Raw genomic sequence first — 18,675 nt, forward strand, 5'->3', positions numbered from 1 at the left:
GGAGGTCCTGGAAGTGACAGTTCTGTGAATAGCGGGTAGATGGCACAATTTTCTAACATTTAGAGAGAGGAACCCACCGAGCCGAGAGCTGCAAGTCTATTTTAAAGCACTTTATTCAAAATAACAGACAGACGGACAGGCCGAGAAAAAAAAGTGCACATATATATATATATATATATATATATATATATATATATATATATATATATATATATATATATATATATATATATATATATATATATATTGAAATGGAGCCTGTTAAGTTTTGAGGATTTTTTTTTTTTTTTTTTTTTTTTACTTCATTTGAGCTTTAAAAAAACGAGACAAGGCAGAGGCCTACTGACCCGCTTGTGCATAAGGCTGTTTTGTTCAAATAAATAATGGTTACTATTATTATGAAGAATATAGCTACAAGCGTTTACTTAAAATCGCTTGTGTGCAAGACTAGGCCAACATTAGATTATTGTTATTAGATGAATGTTTAATTGCCCAGTTACAGAACATTCCACGCAATTTGCAGCAAAAATATAGATGACGTCAAACAAAAGTTCTCCAAAGTAGGCCTACCTCATTATACGAAAAGACAGAACACTAAGGTCGTGATGAGTTTTTTTCTCTTATAAAATATATAAATCCGAGGGCTAAATTATGGACAGGTCACTTCTATATTCACGACCAAATCTTACGAGGGCCAATAAATATAATGAAACAGAAATATGTTGATACTCGAGTGAGGTGAAAGAACAACACAGACGTTAAATTGTCTTTTTCTCGAAGGGAGTGGGGGGTCTATGCTTTGCTTATTATCGCTGCTCTTTGGAGGTCGCTATGGAAACCAATTGCTGGCTCTTCCTTCGTCGAGCTCATCATAAGAACAACACAAGCGAGCATATGATAGCTTTTTTCAAAGCTATGATGACTTTTGCTAAGGAGTCTAACAGATGTATGACCGTTCGTCAAAACCACATGCACTTAGCTCGATGTCATATTAAGGCTTAGGCAAGGTCTAAGAGGTCATATTTAACTTGATTAAAAAAAATGAAGTTGAAAACCTCCGATACAAACGGTGTTATTAGCTACCATACCAGTGTTAAGACAGACAATTATGTGCTAGATTTTAAAATGAGTCTATATTTAATTATTTTATAAATGTAGACGATGCTGGATGACGGCAACCGACCATTTCAATCCCTCGTGACCGCAAACACCTTACATTTAAACAGTAACGATTCCTCAGAGCCTACATCATCAAACAATAATGCCTTAATAAATCAATAAAGACATTTTCCCTCGCACCTGCAAGAATGTTTGACTCTTAGTTTAAAATGTCTGTTATAGACATAGGCCTAGGCTAGGCTACTAACGTTATAGACTCAAGCGGTTAGGAATCATTTGTTGTTGGCTCGGTCGGCCAGCCATATCCCATAGTACTTTTTCCACGAAGAAATAAATAAAAGTGACATTGTACTGAGGGAGACCTCATTAGTTCGTTGTCCGACGCTAATAAAAGAACAGAAGTGCAAATTATAGAGTTCAGCCTCAACACACGCTCTGTCAACTAAAATCAAGCCTGTGAAGCCATGATCCAAATTACTACTAACCTGCTCTAGTAAGCCTATCAAAGCAAAACGAGCATTTAAAAGCGAAGAAACTGTCAATTCCTCTTTGACAAAATATAAGATTGGTGAAATTTATTGCACAGACTTACATATTGGAATTAGTTTTTTAAAGCAAGTAATCTAGGCTACTAATAGTATCTGGAGTAAGCTAATAGGTCTCATCACTGTGTCATAATTACAAGCCTTCCTCTGCTACATACATTAGCGCTCTCATCAAACACACATCCTGAACCACGTTTTAAACAATAACAAACATCCATCAATCATTTCCGGTCATCTAAACAGGCCTTTACCAATAGCCCCGACACAAACTTACCAGGATTACGCTATAACTCTTGCCTTCCCGATCAGTTTCATGTAGAACTCTGAATCTTTACTGAAAAGGTAGGCCTAGCTAAATAAATAGGCTAGTAGTAGGTTATTTGGAATGTAACTAATATTAAGCTTTAATAAACACCGTTATTATTATTATTATTATTATTATTATTATTATTATTATTATTATTATTATTATTATTATTGATGATGCTGTTTTGAAAATAATAATAATAATAATAATACAATTTGGTGGTAGTGGTCTGATAACTTATTGTTTGTCACATCATTCCTCATCCATCAGCATATATCCTCAGTTTGTCAGATTCAATATCAAAACAATAGGCTACGTATATTTGGGGGTCAGGGTGTTACTTATTATTTTCTCAAAGTAGCCTAGTAGAATTTGTAAAAAGAGGCCTGCAAATTCATTGTATTTTAGGGAGAAATTAACGAGTTTGCAATGGTCTTGTTAAATCGGGCTATACGTAAAAAGAATAGTACGTTTTAATTACACTGGCTATGAAAATATTAAACATATCTTTGAATTTTAGGACTGTTGGACTCCTGACAAAAACTTTAACACTTTTGCTGTCTGAAGTTTTTTTTTTTTTTTTTTTGGGGGGGTCCTTGGTGTCGATTGAGGGGCCTTTTCTCCCAGCAATGTGGTTTCAATTACAAGACACCGCTTTGCTCCGGGGAGCCGTAGCTTGCGTTGGATTGCAAGACGCCATATTGACTCAACTAATAGGACACCAAGTTGAAGGCGCAGTTTACAGGATAGCTTCACACGCTTGGTGTCCTCTAACAGATAGCCCTAAATGTGACACATAAAATACTGCTTTCGAGGTAGAACAAACACTGGTCTGCATTTTGTCATTTGTCACGTTTACAACAAGATGGCATTTCATTTGACATGTATTGAACGCCCAATGTTGCATTTCATCGCGACTTCAGTTCCGACGTGTCAGTACCTGCTCTGAGAAGATTTTATGTTTTTAAATAGAAAGTGATACCCAACAAGGCAGTGAGCAAGAACATTTATAGCTGGTAAGTAGGGATGACATGATACTTAAAATTTCGCTTTTTTTAATAAATAAAATAAAGATGGATTCATGTGGATGTGTAAAAAGTGTTAGAGGGCAAATCAAAGCGTACTTTCACACTTGAAGCTGCAGCACTTTGCACGTGTATTTACATAGCCAAATGTAGACGTAACCTGGACAATTTCCCATGCCAAACCTCGGAGTTAGCTTCGCACCCCCAACCCTCTCTCTCTCTCTCTCTCTCTCTCTCTCTCTCTCTCTCTCTCTCTCTCTCTCTCTCTCTCTCTCTCTCTCTCTATCTCTCTCTCTCTCTCTCTCACACACACACACACACACACACACTCACTCAAACACTCTCTCTCTCTGAAACACACACCCGTGAACCCAACCTTCAGCAGTTTGAGACAGATCATAGTTCACTGTCTGATAGAACAGACTGATTTGTCCGCTAATCATGAATAACACAACAATGAAAGCCTTTTGATTTCAAATTCATAAATTATAATTTAATACCAAGAACAAATTTACAGCAGAATGCTTGTTTACAATAAGCTAACACAAACAAACAAGAATTGTTTTCAACTATAAACTTCCACACACACTCACGTATATCACTTGCAATTAATAATAATCAATAATAATAAAAAAGTATCTATACGTTATCAATACCCTGCAGTAATATATTTTATATATTTATATAAAAACGTGGGTCAGTTTAAACTGTTCATAATTACAATCATGTATCATTCACTGGTCCATATGTGGCAGAGAACAGCCCAAATAACTGTTCAATCAACTACACAATATGATCCCTTTTTATCCAATCACAACATGGTGTCTTGTGTGTTGAAGAAAAGCCTCAAAACAAGGACGAAATTGCAAGCTTTCACACATACACACACAAGGCATCTGTTACAGACCGAAAAGGAGCAGAACACCAAGTCAAAATAGCCACCCCTTTCCAAACCAGCTCACCCTGTTAAGTGTCAACCTATCGTCGAACGTTTTTTTTGTCTCATTTTTTTGTCTTTTTAAATACAAGGGCTAGTGTACTGAATGCACAGATTATATCTATACAGTCAAAAACATTTACATTTATATATATATATATATCAAAGGTAAAATAGGTTAGCGACCTGTGGCCATGCATTCACAGTCTAAATACATGAAAAAGAAAGGAAGAAAAAAAAACATTTGTCTTAATATGTATGTACATTACAACCAGAACTTTCAGTGCTACTAGCTAAGTCTGTCACTCATTTGAAGACATTTGTATTACCGAAAAAATTGGCAACCACAGTTTTATTCTTAATCACATATACGTTGTATAAAGAAAAAGTCCTTGAAATGAATTGACCTATATTTACAAGAATACTGCCTCTACTTGTGTTTTTTTCCCCCTCAAGTGAAATGAAAAATGATAAGACTTTGTTAAATTCGAAGCGTGTTCCCCATGGTGTATAGACTTCAGTAACCGTTAATAACACATTTGCGCTGTACAGGCACTTTAATGCTTTCAGTGTTGAGGGACATTTATAGGGACGTCTTATTAATACTGCTGTTTTATCATTAAAATAATGATGACCCATCATTTCCCCCACGTTCAAAATACAGTTTACTGTGGCAAAACACGTGAACAGCGAGAATTCGCATGTGCGCAAATTAATACATTTGGAAATATTAAGTGGGGGTCTCCTTAACTGTAAAATCAAACACTTTGTTCTACTATTTGCATTACAGCCTGATGACCATCCCCGAATCCAAATTGTTATTTTATTTTTAAAAAAATATTATTATTATTTTTTAAATGAAGACGAACACTTTTGTGGCGCATATAACTAAATGATAGTTTTGCTCCTACATCCTTCTCGGGAGATCATGATTTGGGGTCGTCTATATCAGGCAGAAGAGTGGTATGAAATGGTGCATTACTAGTGCTCTGGCATTTTGTGAGTTGATTATGAAAATAATCCTTATTCTTGCTCATTAAGGGACATCAATAGGGTAAGTGCGCTTGCAGCATTAAGCATAGCCTATATTGCTGTGGATTCAGTTTTAATTCTCGAATTCTCGAAGAACGTCTTTACATTCTGAACTGTTTTAGAAGAAGTCATGGTTATTAGAAAAAAAAAAAAAAGAAAAGAAAAAAAATAATATTAAACAACTGCATACTACAGAATCACATAGGCCGGTTTGGAACCAGAAAGGAGAAACCAAAAAAATTACAAAAACAGCTATAGATACATGGACACAGGACAATATAGCAATTTAGAAAAAGAACTTTTTTTCTTCTTCCTTAATCTTTCCAAATTGTCGCGTAAATGCACTTTATAGTTTTGATGTCCAGAAAGGATTATGAAATTCTTTTCTTTTCTGTTAATTTTAGTGGGTTATTTATTTCTTCATTTTTGTATTTATTTTATTTTATTACAAAAACAACAAACAAACAAACAAAAAACATTAGAACAAACTGTTCAGAATGACACAGGGAGCAATCTCTGGATTTCGAGGCTTCACTGAATGTCTCAATTTTAAAATTCACAGTCATTGTATGAAAGTCTTTCTTCGTGAAAGTAAACTCGTGTAACAGCCGTTTCCTTCTACAAAAGAAGCGCTAACTATTGTAGTCACAGCCCCTTTGATCATTCCTTCTGCCTACTGAATCGACATGTAAGGCCAGTTAAAACTGCTCCCCGACAGCAACATATCCCTGATGAGGGTTTCAATTGGGGTTTTACCTACCAATCGGACGAAAAATAATTGCTCTATGACCGAAGACGAGACTGTACGGAGAGAGGGCAAGCGGAGTAATAACTTCCCAAATCGAGTTGGCTGGTTGGGATACTGGCTCCGAACGTACTCCTCCAGAGCGCACTGGGACTTCTCTTGCAAACTTTCCACATGGGCCACATCTGACAGGCCACAAGCATCTATAAGGGATGGAGAGATAATCAAATGTTTATTGCATTAACAGCACACCTGGACAATTCATTTACAAAACGGCAAGTTGTACTTCAGTAACACATAGCCTACCATTTCATTTACGGTAAGTTTGCTATTACGTCAGCACAATAGAGGCTAAAGCTAACGCAATGCACAGAAATCATATGTGCCACATACGAGCTAACTTTACTAGAGCAACATAATACTCTGGAGTTTTGCTGTTCGTCTTAAAAAAATAATAAAATTGAGTGAGCATTGTACGAGTAACAAATGCATGTAATCCCCATAAAAAGGACAATTTAGCAGCATGTGGGTCATACTATTATGTCAGAAATTAACACAGAGGGGCAATGTAAAAAGCGTAAAAAGTGCTAGCGTATTAGGCTAGATTACATCTCATTTAAGAACATTTATAGACGGAGTTTAGTCCTAAACTTTTAGACAATAGCTTACTGAAAGTTGTTTTTAAAGAACACGACAACAAACTCGAAGCTATCCACAAGAGGTGGTATAAGACTGTAAATCAACAAAGCTAGATGACATCAACTTTTAAAAAATGGCATATTTGCAATATTTATTTATTAATTAATTTTTTCTCTTTTTTTATGTTTTGATTCTTTTATTTAGATTTTTGGTTATTTAGATTATTGATGTAGTGAACATTATCTGTAAAGAATTTAAAAGAGCATATTTGGATTCTGGGGTAATCTTTATTGTGCAACTGGTACTAAAGTCATAAATTACCGAGAGAATATATTCGTCATTAAATCTGTAAAACTTTTTCGCTTTAGCTCTCTTATACACAAATAAAGAAAGGAAGTCGGGGTCATGACCCAGTTCTGGAACGACTCCAGCATGTGTCTTGGATCCCTAGATCATCCTAACAAAACAAGGAAGAACTGTGAGCTTTTAAAAACGCACAGAAATATCTTGTCGTCTATCCACAATAAAAGACAATTAAACAAAACTAGCCATTGGTGTTGTATCTCAAGCTGAAAATATCTATCAGTTTAAACTATCGGCTCCAGTGGAAAGCTGGGCTGTGATGTGTGTAAACGGAGCATTAGGCCTTTCTTCCCTTTCCTACAGCCTCACCCCCTCCCTTCGAGCATGACATCCTTAATATCTGTCATTGCAAATAAATACAAATAATTGATTGCCCTTCAATATCATTTTATGTTGATGTATCGTGACGCGACAACAAATTATGAATAAAGCTACAATGTAGACTTAGTAAGCCGATAGTGCTAATTTTCTGACATTATTTGTAGCCTATTTATATTTATTTTATTTTTTTAAATCAAAACTACGTAATATTCGAACGTATATTTTCTATTATTTTTACGCGTATAAATAAATGTTTTATGTAGCCTACTGCTGTCTGCCGCGAAATATTATTTATTTCACCATTTAATTTGAGTGCTAAAATACATTCTGTTAAATACAACTGGTGTAGGCTATTCTATTGACGATACGTCGATGCTTTTAAAGCATTTTAGCCAGACGAAATCATTTTCTTGAATTTACTTAACTGATTTTTTTTTAGGCTACACTTACGTGTCTATTATGACGTTTATGTTTTAATATTAATGCTTACAGATAAATTGAAACTGGCACGTGTGTAGGCTACTTTCTAGATTTGATCAAAACACTACAGGAGTCTTTACTGCACACACACAATAAAATGTAAGATAGATGATTAAAAACACATGTTTTGAAAATGAAAACTTACCTGAAGTGAATAAAACGATGGCCTTTAAACAGCTGTATTCAGCAGAGTCAACATGCAAAGCTTTGAGCTTTTCTACTTGTTCTTGGAAGATCCTAATGTGGTCCATAAAGGCGACCACTCTGTCCGCAGACATGGGGGAGGCATGGAGCCCAGCCGCCGCCAGAAGTGGAGCCACATGGAGCGGCATGGAGCATTGAGCAGCGTTGAGCACAAACAACTCACTCCAGGTCAACCTCAAAAGGGCAACCTGGTCGGTAATTTGGAGGTCTGGGAAGAAGGGAATATTCCTGGCCCACTCTACCGCACTAAACAGCATCCTGGCCGCCAGTTCACAAATGTTCTCGATGCCCATGATGTTGTTGGGCTGCATGCATTGACTGCCATACCGAGAAGTTGGGTAGGGCTCCGCTCGTAGTAGTAGAGAGATATATCCGGATAAGTAGGAATGGCAGTGCAGTGGGTCCCCATTTGTCAAGGCGAACTGACCATGGTGTGGCTGTGTGGGTGGCATCCGTCCCCTTTGCACGGCTGCAGTAAAAAGAGAAACTGTAGATATTGATGCTTGAATTCTACAACAACAAAACATAGCTTGACCTTGTTTCTACTTCACTTGTGGTGTGATGTTACCACACAATTTGTTTAGGGAACTACACCAATAGCATTCATATAACCAATTAGACTACTATGCCACTTGACACGTGCAGAACTTTTAAACTATCAAAGTGGCCTTTGTGATTTTACAGTTTAGCGAAACAATTTAAAAGACTATGTGCTTATTGTGCTCACAATAATGTTCTGCACCGTCCACTACACACAATGATTATAGTCAAACCCTGTGTTTTAGTCAACAGAAAAATAGATATTGGCATTTTTTTCATTTTTAGTGTACTTGTCAAATAATTTGTGTTGACGTTTCACAACATGAGCCCAGTGAATACATGCACAAAGAAAGACATGAATGCTAACCCTTAACCTATTTAGCTAGCGACCGAGTCAGTTCTGCTGTCTACTGAGAATCTGCGAGCGAACTGTGTGCCTGGCGGAACGTTTATTCAAATAAATACAATAAAAACGTAATAGTGATTATTATTTACTTTTCTTCTGGAGAAGAGCGATCTCTATTGTGGTCTATCTGGAGACCGACCCTAGCCTAGTGTGTGTGTGTGTGTGTGTGTGTGTGTGTAGGCTATGCGTGTGTGTGATTTTGACGCTGCCTCTACTCCTTCGCCATAACTGCACGGCATATCTGCAGTGATATTATTAAAAAGCAACACGAATGCCCATATTTTCGTCGGCGAATAAAAGTGATAATCAATTTAACGTTGCGAACATGTGAAATGCGAAATAGCTGGCTGTTCGTTATTCAAGCATTAAGGACGCCGCGATAACGCTCAGTCTCGAGCGCTATAGGCGGTTCCTTCGCGTGCTGTGGTCGGTCAGACTGAGAGAGAAGAGTCGGGGACAAAACACAGGGGGACGTAGCATGCATGATTTAATCAGGCTAAATACAAAAGACAAAGACAGCAGTAAAACAACAAAATTCCGAATACCTTCCCGTCTCATGCCAACTTTGAGGCATTTTTTGAGGCGGCAGTACTGACACTGATTGCGATGGTGCTGGTCAATTGGACAATTCCTGTTGGCACGGCATGTGTAAGTGAGGTTCCTTCGTACGCTCCGTTTGAAAAAGCTTTTACACCCCTCGCAAGTGAACTGGCCATAGTGTTTGCCGCTGGATTTGTCCCCGCAAACCACGCACTCTATATGCTGTGGCTGCTGCTTTTCCGACTGATTCTGCGTCGTCTGGTTCGTCGGGGTGGACTGTGTGTTGTTGTTCGGGGGTCCTTGAACGGGTGTCTGAGGGGTCGGAGGGGCAACCTGAGAGGCCGTCAGACCCAGCTGGCCTGGTTGAGCGGTTGGAAGGGATAGTCCTCCTTGGGCTTGCGATGAGAGGGTGCCCTGGGTCTCGGCCACATCGTCCTGGGAGCCTCTCCACACTACCATTGCCATATCTATCAGTCAACGTTAAAAAAAACTTTTTGTTCCCCGTTTTTGGTTTCAAAAAATAACAACGAGGCACGGTGTCTTTATCACTTAGGAAGATAAAATAAATAATTCAGGATCGGCGCGGTCGCTTAGAGTCTGAATGTCCGTTCAAAGTTGCGTACCGTCGGCAAACAGTAGTCTATTTCTTGACTGAAATAGCGTTACCTGGCATTTGGTTAAAACTGAAGCAAAGACGAGCCGAATAGCAGCCTTGCTCTTAGAGGCCAAGTCCAGGGGCACTTGCAGTCATCCATCCAGTAAACCCATCAAGGAAAAAATGGAAAATAAACACGGCGGAAGAAGATATGAAGAGAGCGGGACAGATAACTTCACGTGTGTAGCGACGTTCGGACGCGCAGAAACACGCAGCTTTCAGAGATACTTGCGACACGCGAGAAGTTCCAGCGTAAAGTCTTGAAGAAAAACCAACAACTGGCAAAAAAATATTGCTGCTTCTTCCTTTTCTTCAGATGAGGTAGCGCTAGCAGCCGCGCGCAGTTGCAGCCTGTGCTCGAGTCAAATATGAAGTCAACTCTCCGGCAAGCAGGACTGATAATATAACAAAAAGATCACAACCTATAGAACCTCCTTCATGCGCGTAAAAATAATAAGAGAGAGAACAGAGAATCAAAGTGATCAAATATGTTAAAAAGGGGGAGGTTAGGAAGTGACTGCGATTTGTAGGCGCTGGGCTGGCAGAATGCTTTCTCTCTGATCAGCTCACTGAGCTCTCTATATAGTGAACTTTGACACGACTGCTGCAACTTAGCACACGTTACCATGGAGATGAGTTGCCATATATGGAAAGTGACTGTGTTTGACTGGTCAGAGCTCACGGACCTCCCCCTGAACCCTATTGGCTAGTCGGCACTTGTGCTACTTGGTTCTTTGCCAAAGCCAGGAATAAGGGTCGAGGAGCCGCTTGGTCCTAAAGAGAGTAGTGCACAGTTCGTAGGAAAATGATCGCAATGCATGTGTTCGTTATTTTCATTTCTTTCAAATAAAATCCACGTTGGGCATAAACGCTTTCCACACTACATAGATCCAAGGCTTTTCAAAAGCAATATTATCCTAATTTAAATAGCTCAGTAAGAAAATGAAATAAATAATAGGCTACCTTTCCTCTCATCTGACCACTAAATTAGCTTATATTATGTCCGTGACAATGATATTTCGGTTATGATATTTCACATTTTCAATGTGTGTTAGATGCATTGCATACCTTTTTGTTAGCCTACATTTATTCCATAGACCGGCCGCACCGTGGATGATTTGGTCAGATCCATTAATCCATTTATCCGCATTAACGCCTCGTTATAAATCATGAAACTGCATATAATTCATCAAGTCAATAATGCACTGACAAATACATTTAAAACAGAGACAGTCCACGGGGGAACGAGCAATGCGCGAGAGGCTATTGATAAGTTTGCACTGTAATCAAGATATGTCAAAGATAGGCAATGCGAAACACTACATTATAAGCAATAAAGAAAAAATACTAAATAAATTAACAGTCAACAAGAGTCAGAATCCGTGCAAGCTTTTTTCTGTGAATATTCAATTTGCTTTTTTTTTTCTGAATATGATACCTCACATAGCTTATTTACGTTGCGTCTATTTTTATATAGGCTTTCATTCCATTAATTATAGTCCAAAAGACCTATTATATTGGCGTAGCCTAATACTTAGGCTATTAGGCTATATTATCTTTAAGTCTTATGTGCAAGTCGACTGACTTTACGTGTAGCATCTCCTAGTTCCAAAATCCAAAAAAAGATGATGATTATTGTCATTTAATATAGTTATCTACACAATTTACAACACAATTTACATTATGCTTACGGAAACTAGCACCAATTGCCGCATCGCACATGCAGCTTAGTTCTAACAATAATGGATATTAGTCGTAACTTATCATTATTATAGGCCTATGCAATGATTTATGAATTTATCTGGCTTTCAATACACTATGCTGTTTATGTAGCAATGCAGCATTCATTCTCATACAACAAAAGATAATATTAGGATCACTGTTTTTATGGCCTTGACATATTAGGCTACAGATCTTAGGCTACTCATTGAAGTTAATAACATATTCCATAGCTTCCTCCAACTGATCATTGGGTTTAAAAACAAAAAAAACATAGAGTAAAAAAAAGAAGAAAAAAAAAATCAAACATGCAAACATAAGATAATAATGATGCTCATTGAGAAAGCAGAAGCCCAGGAGTCTTATGTTAATTGCCATAGATGTTCTCTGGGAGCCTCGGGGTGGTCAAATGAGGTGTCTCCCTTTTCACTCCCCGGGTTATAAGTCAGAGCACTTTTTTAAAGCTCGCTTGTTGAAGTCTACTTTCTCTATCATCAGGGGTTGTCGGAGTTGGGTCCACTGAAAAACGTACAGTGCTAAATCACTGCATATGCTGCCTCGGAGGAAAAATGCTGAAGACTGGAAGTACAGCAGTATATGGGCGCCCCCTAGCGTTTGGATTATCTCTGCCTGAAATCGCTCTTTAAGGTGGAAGAGCCATCTTAAATGGAAACTACATCGGGCGCTCGCCTCTCACATACACCAGAGTAACATGCGCCTATTTTAATCTGATTAATGCTTTTGAGATTTTCCTTCTAATTGACTTGGACATTGCAGAGGTGCGTTTGTAAATCTCTACCACACATTTTCGCCTCAGTGTTGTTCACGCACGGGAGTATCGCAGCGTTTCGGTTAATTTTGACCAGTTTATTGATACGATCAAAAGTGAGCACCGTGCCTCATCTCCGACCATTCAAAAGCCAGTAGGCTATGTGAACAAGACAGCCGAAAGCAATACCGCAGAACTCAATTATAGCGTACAGATGCAAAGTGGATTTTACCCCAAGATCAAGGTGAGTGTTAATATTTTCACACTTTATCTCGCAAAGTCACGGACGTCTCGCATTTGTCTATCTTTTTGCTTCTTTAAAGCAAGACTAGCAAAGACGCAGACAGACATGCATGCAATACACCAGCATCACTTTTTAAATAGCAGCAAAATAATCTAACAAAGACCAAAAAGAAAGAAAAAATAATAATAGCTACGTATAACTTGCGGTGATTAGTTAGTATAGCCTAAATGGAGAAATGGTTCCGCTTGCTCTGGATACAATACCCATTTTTAAATATTTTTTTAATAAATATTGCGAATGAATTCACAACACAAGAAGCAACCATGTTCACTTTAACATATTCCAGTTGATATGTACATGCTGAGTAAGATTTGATTCCCAACAATAAACATACCAAATGCATATGATGTTGATTCTTCTTCCCCGTGATGCATCCTCTCCTAAATGAAAAATACACTTAGTCTTCTCTTTCTGTGCGAATTAACGCTCCACTGACGGATTTATACCTACACAAAAATGCGGCGCTCTGTTTATTTGAATGATTACTGAAACTTTATAGGGAGAAAAAAAAGACAACCCGACAAGCAAAATCAAACTTTTCTGCGGCGCTTGAATCACATGTTAGTATTTAGTGCATATCCTAATAGAAGGACAGTCGTGTTGATGACTTTGAAGATGGAGATTTTTTTTTTTTTTTTTTTTTGGAAAAAAAGAAGAGAAAACAAAAAAGACAGAATGCTCCTGTGCGTCTTTTTCTTTCCACAGAAGGTAAAAAGCCTCCTTAGTGCAGCTGCTTTGTGTGGGCTGTGATAGTGAGAGGGAGGGGGTGAAGTCAGGAGAGACACCTGTCTGTTTATGTGCAAACTAGTAACAGTGATATGCCTTTGTCGTCTTTTCAATGGTTAAGTATAATGTGAGGACTTTACTAGATCAATGAATTTCGATAATTGTCGCAATAAATCGTAAATATTGTTTTTATTATGTCCTTAAGTTCATGAAGAGGCTACAATAAGGCACATAAGAACATCATATCAATAAGGGTTTGATACTTATTCTGGTGTCTGAAAAAAACAAAACAATGCTAACAGCACTTCAGAAACCCCTACTGACGTCTATACTCTGCATTCACGAGTGACGTCAAATTGCCATAGAGTAGACAATTATGGTTCAAGTAAAGTAATTCAGTCAGTCTGATAGGTTTTAAGAGTTTCTGTGTGTACAGGGCACTTTAATAGTCTATTCTGCTAAGTCAACTATAGTTATACAAAGGAGAGTCAAGGTTGAGGATAGCAGCTAATTAATAGAACGTCAAACATATACCCACTGATGGATAATCGAACAATAGATAGATAGATAGATAGATAGATAGATAGATAGATAGATAGATAGATAGATAGATAGATAGATAGATAGATAGATAGATAGATAGATAGATAGATATCTCAGTGATTTAAAGTCTATACACCAACAATCCAACGAATAAAAACATTGAAATACATTAGTAGGCGTTGGTAAAACGGAGAACTTAAATTTGCACACCTTGCATAACTATCTAATTCAATGACGTAAGCTACCTTTCATTCAAATACCAGTTATATTGACTAGGTTATTTGTTCCACCCCTTGAAAGAACACAAAATAAAAGCAAAAGCCACTAAAGCAACCGAATGGGATAAATAAATGTCTTTGCGCATCCAAATAAAGCTGAACGTGCTTGAGGAACCTTGGAAGAAAGCCGTTTTCAAGCAACTTGATGTTGATCACTAAAGTGCAACCAAAGTCGTCCTGGTACATTTATCATTGTAAAACGCACTGCACAAGAAAGAGTCCTCACACACAGAGCTCAGCAAGCGTCCACACACACAATAGAGCTCCCCCATCGGGACCTCCATCGATTAGGACGAGACACTACACTAAATATTTACTGATCACACACAAATAGCAGGATCTTTAACGATTTTCCATGGCTGGGACGCGAAGAAAGGGGCAAATCACTTTATTATTGTTGGTAAAATAAAGTACGCACGCTGGGACAGGAGTGTGTAAGATGTGACTGCTGGAAGGGGAGTTATACGCGATTAAATCGATAGACATTTCGTAGCCAAACCGCAGCAAACCTCTGTCATATTAAACCTTAAAAGAAACATAAACTCTATTTGATTAAATAAAATATGAAATGTTATATCATAAAAAAAATAAAATAAAAAAAAACATAAAAAATACAAATTAAAAAAAGGCTACGTTTACATTGCTCGTATTGAGTCACGGACAAGACATGGTCATTCTCAAAAGCGTTGCGAGCGCAGGTTCAGGCGCAGGTGTCTATTGCGCTTTGATGGTTTGGAAGAGGAAAGTTCACCCTAATCTTATCGCTGCCTCCACCGTATCCTTCAAGCATGAGATAGAGGGAATCTGACCCTCGGGTCACCGAGATCCCGGCCTGATTAACCCTTGCGGACCCAGCACGGAGCAAAGGTTAACCAGGCTAATCAACACGGGGAGCCTGATTAAGCCGGATGATGATCAGAAGTCAGAAATGCATAAATATGACTCACCTTCTGAAATAGCTATTATTACAGAAAACCTAACAAAGTCCACAGGCTACATTATCCATACATTACAGTTAAATGGATGCATCGGCTAAGGAAGAGCTGACATAGTCTACAGGATTATCATAATACACCAAGACGCAACACTGCTTAATCATTTTTTATATATATATATATATATATATATATATATATATATATATATATATATATATATATATATATATATATATATATATATATATATATATATATATATATATATATATTTTTTTTTTTTTTTTTACTTTTATTATTATTATTACTATTATTATCGCTGTTGGCATGCATGTGTTAGGGTCGATCAGATCAGTGTGTTCCTGTGAAGTCATAGCACTGCACATTTTGTACGTCTCTCCTCTCTCATGAAGGATTGAAAACCACCGGATCAGACGCTGCGGTTTAAAACCTGTCCAAACGAGCAAGTAATAGACCTGTCAGCTGGTGTGGTTGCAGTCTATAGCACATCTGTTGTGACGGTGAAGCCTTTTTTGATATTTCGCAGTAATTAGCAATTACAATTCTTTTGGCAAATAAATTAGCGATTGCAAATTAGCCGTTTTTATTTATTTTATTAGACCTAAAGAAAGCATTATTCATTTATTTCAGACTGATTACACTTGGAATACAATGTGTGCACATCTACATTTCTTGCTTTGAAATGTGTAATAATATTTCTAATTGGCTATTAGTAGCGTAAACAGGAGGATAATCAACAAAAATATTCATAAAACTACTGAACATATTATTTATTGTATCTTATTGTAAACTAATTAAGCAGAAGGAACATAAAGTGAAAGTTCCTTTAATACAGTCACAGAAAAAGACTTGACAGATAGCATGGAATGTTTCGGTTACACTTTATTTTAAGGTGTCTGTGTTATAGTGCAATTATACATTTATGTACTTAGTAATAATAATTAACTACATGTACTTGTATATAAGGTTAGGGTTAGGAATAGGGGTTGGTTTAGGGTTAGTTGCAAGTAATAATGTATCATTTATAGTTATAACTACAACAAAGACACTGTTAAATAAAGTTTTCATAAAGTAAATATGTTTCTAAATATGTTTATGTGGTCTGAACTTTCAATTAAGCAAACACAGATTATGCCCGCTGGCACTAGTTTATACTTTACTACTAAAAAGGGAGAAGATTAATCCAAAATAATACAGAAAACTTCTGAAGTATTTTCTCACGCAATCCAGCCGTTTTTATTGTGTGTCATTTAAAAAGATCTAAAAAACTCCCCTTGACATATTCTTCCAACTCATTGAAGAAAATCTCATATCGGTTACGGGCAAATTGAATAGGATTATGGTTTTATTCTCTACAGAAGCCTGGCTCTGTGCCCAAATATGGTGTAATTTGTTCAGCATTACCTTTAGTCTTAAAACAACACCATTGCCCTGGGAATTCAGAGGACTTAAAGCTTCTTCACAGGACATAAAGTTCTCCCTATGTATTTCACTCTTTAGGATAAGAATATGGACCAATTGTTGCCACAGTCCATGAAAAAAGATCTTATGGAGGTATACGCCCATATAGCCGAGACTTCAAAATGTAACGGTGTGGGAAAATCTTTCAATGTCCTTTTATTATTTCTTACAGAGTGCAGCCAGACTGAAGTGATACTCATATGACCTGTATTTAAGTGTCATTATATATTTAAGTATCGAGTAATATTAATTAGCTATAATGCAGTTACTATAGGGTTAGGGTAGGAGTAGGGTTCTGTTGAGGGTTAGTTGCATGCGATTATGCATAATTTACTGTTATTACTATGGTAAGTAGCATGCACCATATGTAACAAGGACACTGTAAAATAAAGTGTTACTAAATTAACTTTATAGAGATTACACAGGTATAGCAAAAGAGGAATAACCATAGATAAAGGGCCATACACTTTTAGTGTATTTTTTATTTATTTTTGCTTCTGTCATTAATATGATATAATGCACCCGCACTATGTGATACGGGATTTTGGAAATTGTTTGCCACATGCAGCCAATCTTTAACAGGCAGTATTTCATTATGAGTGAAGATTTTGATATGATTATTGCTTTTTGAATTCGGTTGGGTGGATTGTTGTATGCATGGTATGGATACAACTTTTATACAATTATAAATATTCCTGTCATGGAATCATGACTAAATATCAAGATTAAGTCATTATTTGAAGGGTCACAGATTCAAATGAGAGGCTGTAATATCTGGGCTATAATTAAAATAATCTCATGGTTAAATCTGACAATAAACGAGGATCAACAAATTTTCCCAAAAAAACAAACAAAACAAAAAACATTCATTTAGTGTAGATATATATATTTAATGACATTATTGACAATTAAATTCTTATCAAAAATACCTAGCTGTAAGTGTGTGTGTGTGTGTGTCTGTTTGATTGATTCATTCAATTGGTGCAGGTTACCTTCTCCCTGTCTATTTCTGTTTGCCCTAAGGGCCAATCTAAGAAGCCGGCAGAATCATGATAGAGCACAAAGTTCGATTCTCCAATGATGGATTATAGTGTCAATTTAAACAGCGAAAGCTTCATTTGTTTCAATAATCTCTTCTTAGACTGAATGCCAAACTTCTATTTTCCACATCACATCAAAGTCAAAAACCCTGTGCGATAATAAAGTGTGATGCAAATCATTTATGTTATTAGTGTTTCTTTTTTACATTGAATCTAATCAACTGTCTGAAACTATAGGTTGATTACGGCGTTCTGGCAGGCTAGCTGTGCATTGTCTCAGACCTCCGCAGGACTGTGACGAGGGCAGAGGACACGGCCACGGACGGTGGGAACCCAAGAATGTCGAGCGGTGACATCAACACCAAATGCATGATGGGAGGAGGAACGTCACGCAAAGATCCCACAATGACAACGCGGGGAAGGTAGGCCTTAATGTGTGCTTTTGAGCTACTGGAGCAACTAACCTGTATTCTTTTATAGGCAAAAGGATCATTGGTCAGCCAACAACCAACTGCTTGAAATCAACTGTGTACGTATTATCATTCTGCACATACTGTTATGATGTATGATTAAAGCAACACTGTAGAAAGAACATTATTGTTTCATTATTAACTGTACAGTAATTCTTAAGAAAATAAACATGGGTCCTGTATGCATGTTGTTTGTTATTATTAAATAAGAATCTAGCACACATCTAATCTTCTATGGATATGTCTTCATTCCTCCTCATACCTTTCTTATGATGTCTACAGCATTCCAAATTTAAATACAAAGTTTTAGTGAAAATGTGAATTTACAAACATTGGTCTTACAGCTCTAAATCTTCATTCAATGTGGAGCTGTAACTGACATTTTTATTACAAAAATGACCAAGTTTCCATTTCTTAGCTGTTGTGAACAATTATAGATAGATATTATTTTCCACATACACTCTTCTGCATTCACTAAACCAGTCTGGATTTAATCACTGGCCACCAGACTAAACCCAAGTTATTAGGGAATATAAATGTTTTCAAAA

The 18,675-nt window shown here is 37.1% G+C and overlaps 1 protein-coding gene and 1 long non-coding RNA gene across 4 annotated transcripts; one reads left to right on the top strand and one right to left on the bottom strand.

Moving 5' to 3' along the window:
• Positions 1 to 5,031: 5,031 nt before the first annotated feature.
• nr2f2 (nuclear receptor subfamily 2, group F, member 2) lies at positions 5,032 to 13,273 on the bottom strand. Of its 3 annotated transcripts, none has more exons than XM_067418923.1 (3): positions 12,985 to 13,273; positions 7,659 to 8,186; positions 5,032 to 5,913 (listed from the first exon to the last, which is right to left on the bottom strand). In XM_067418923.1, the coding sequence occupies exons 1-3, from the start codon at positions 13,022 to 13,024 to the stop codon at positions 5,639 to 5,641; spliced, it is 843 nt and encodes a 280-aa protein (XP_067275024.1). In that variant the 5' UTR covers positions 13,025 to 13,273; the 3' UTR covers positions 5,032 to 5,638. The 3 variants fall into 3 exon arrangements, with proteins under 3 accessions (XP_067275024.1, XP_067275022.1, XP_067275023.1); XM_067418921.1 differs by lacking the exon at positions 12,985 to 13,273 and adding an exon at positions 9,209 to 10,458 and having other exon boundaries at positions 7,659 to 8,204; XM_067418922.1 differs by lacking the exon at positions 12,985 to 13,273 and adding an exon at positions 9,209 to 10,451.
• Positions 11,896 to 18,309, top strand: LOC137042958 (uncharacterized). Its single transcript, XR_010898397.1, has 2 exons — positions 11,896 to 12,590; positions 17,895 to 18,309. It is a non-coding gene; the product is annotated as an uncharacterized lncRNA (long non-coding RNA).
• The last annotated feature ends 366 nt before the right edge of the window (positions 18,310 to 18,675 follow it).

Source organism: Pseudorasbora parva, chromosome 16, assembly GCF_024679245.1.
Source record: "Pseudorasbora parva isolate DD20220531a chromosome 16, ASM2467924v1, whole genome shotgun sequence".
NCBI lineage: Eukaryota > Metazoa > Chordata > Actinopteri > Cypriniformes > Gobionidae > Pseudorasbora > Pseudorasbora parva.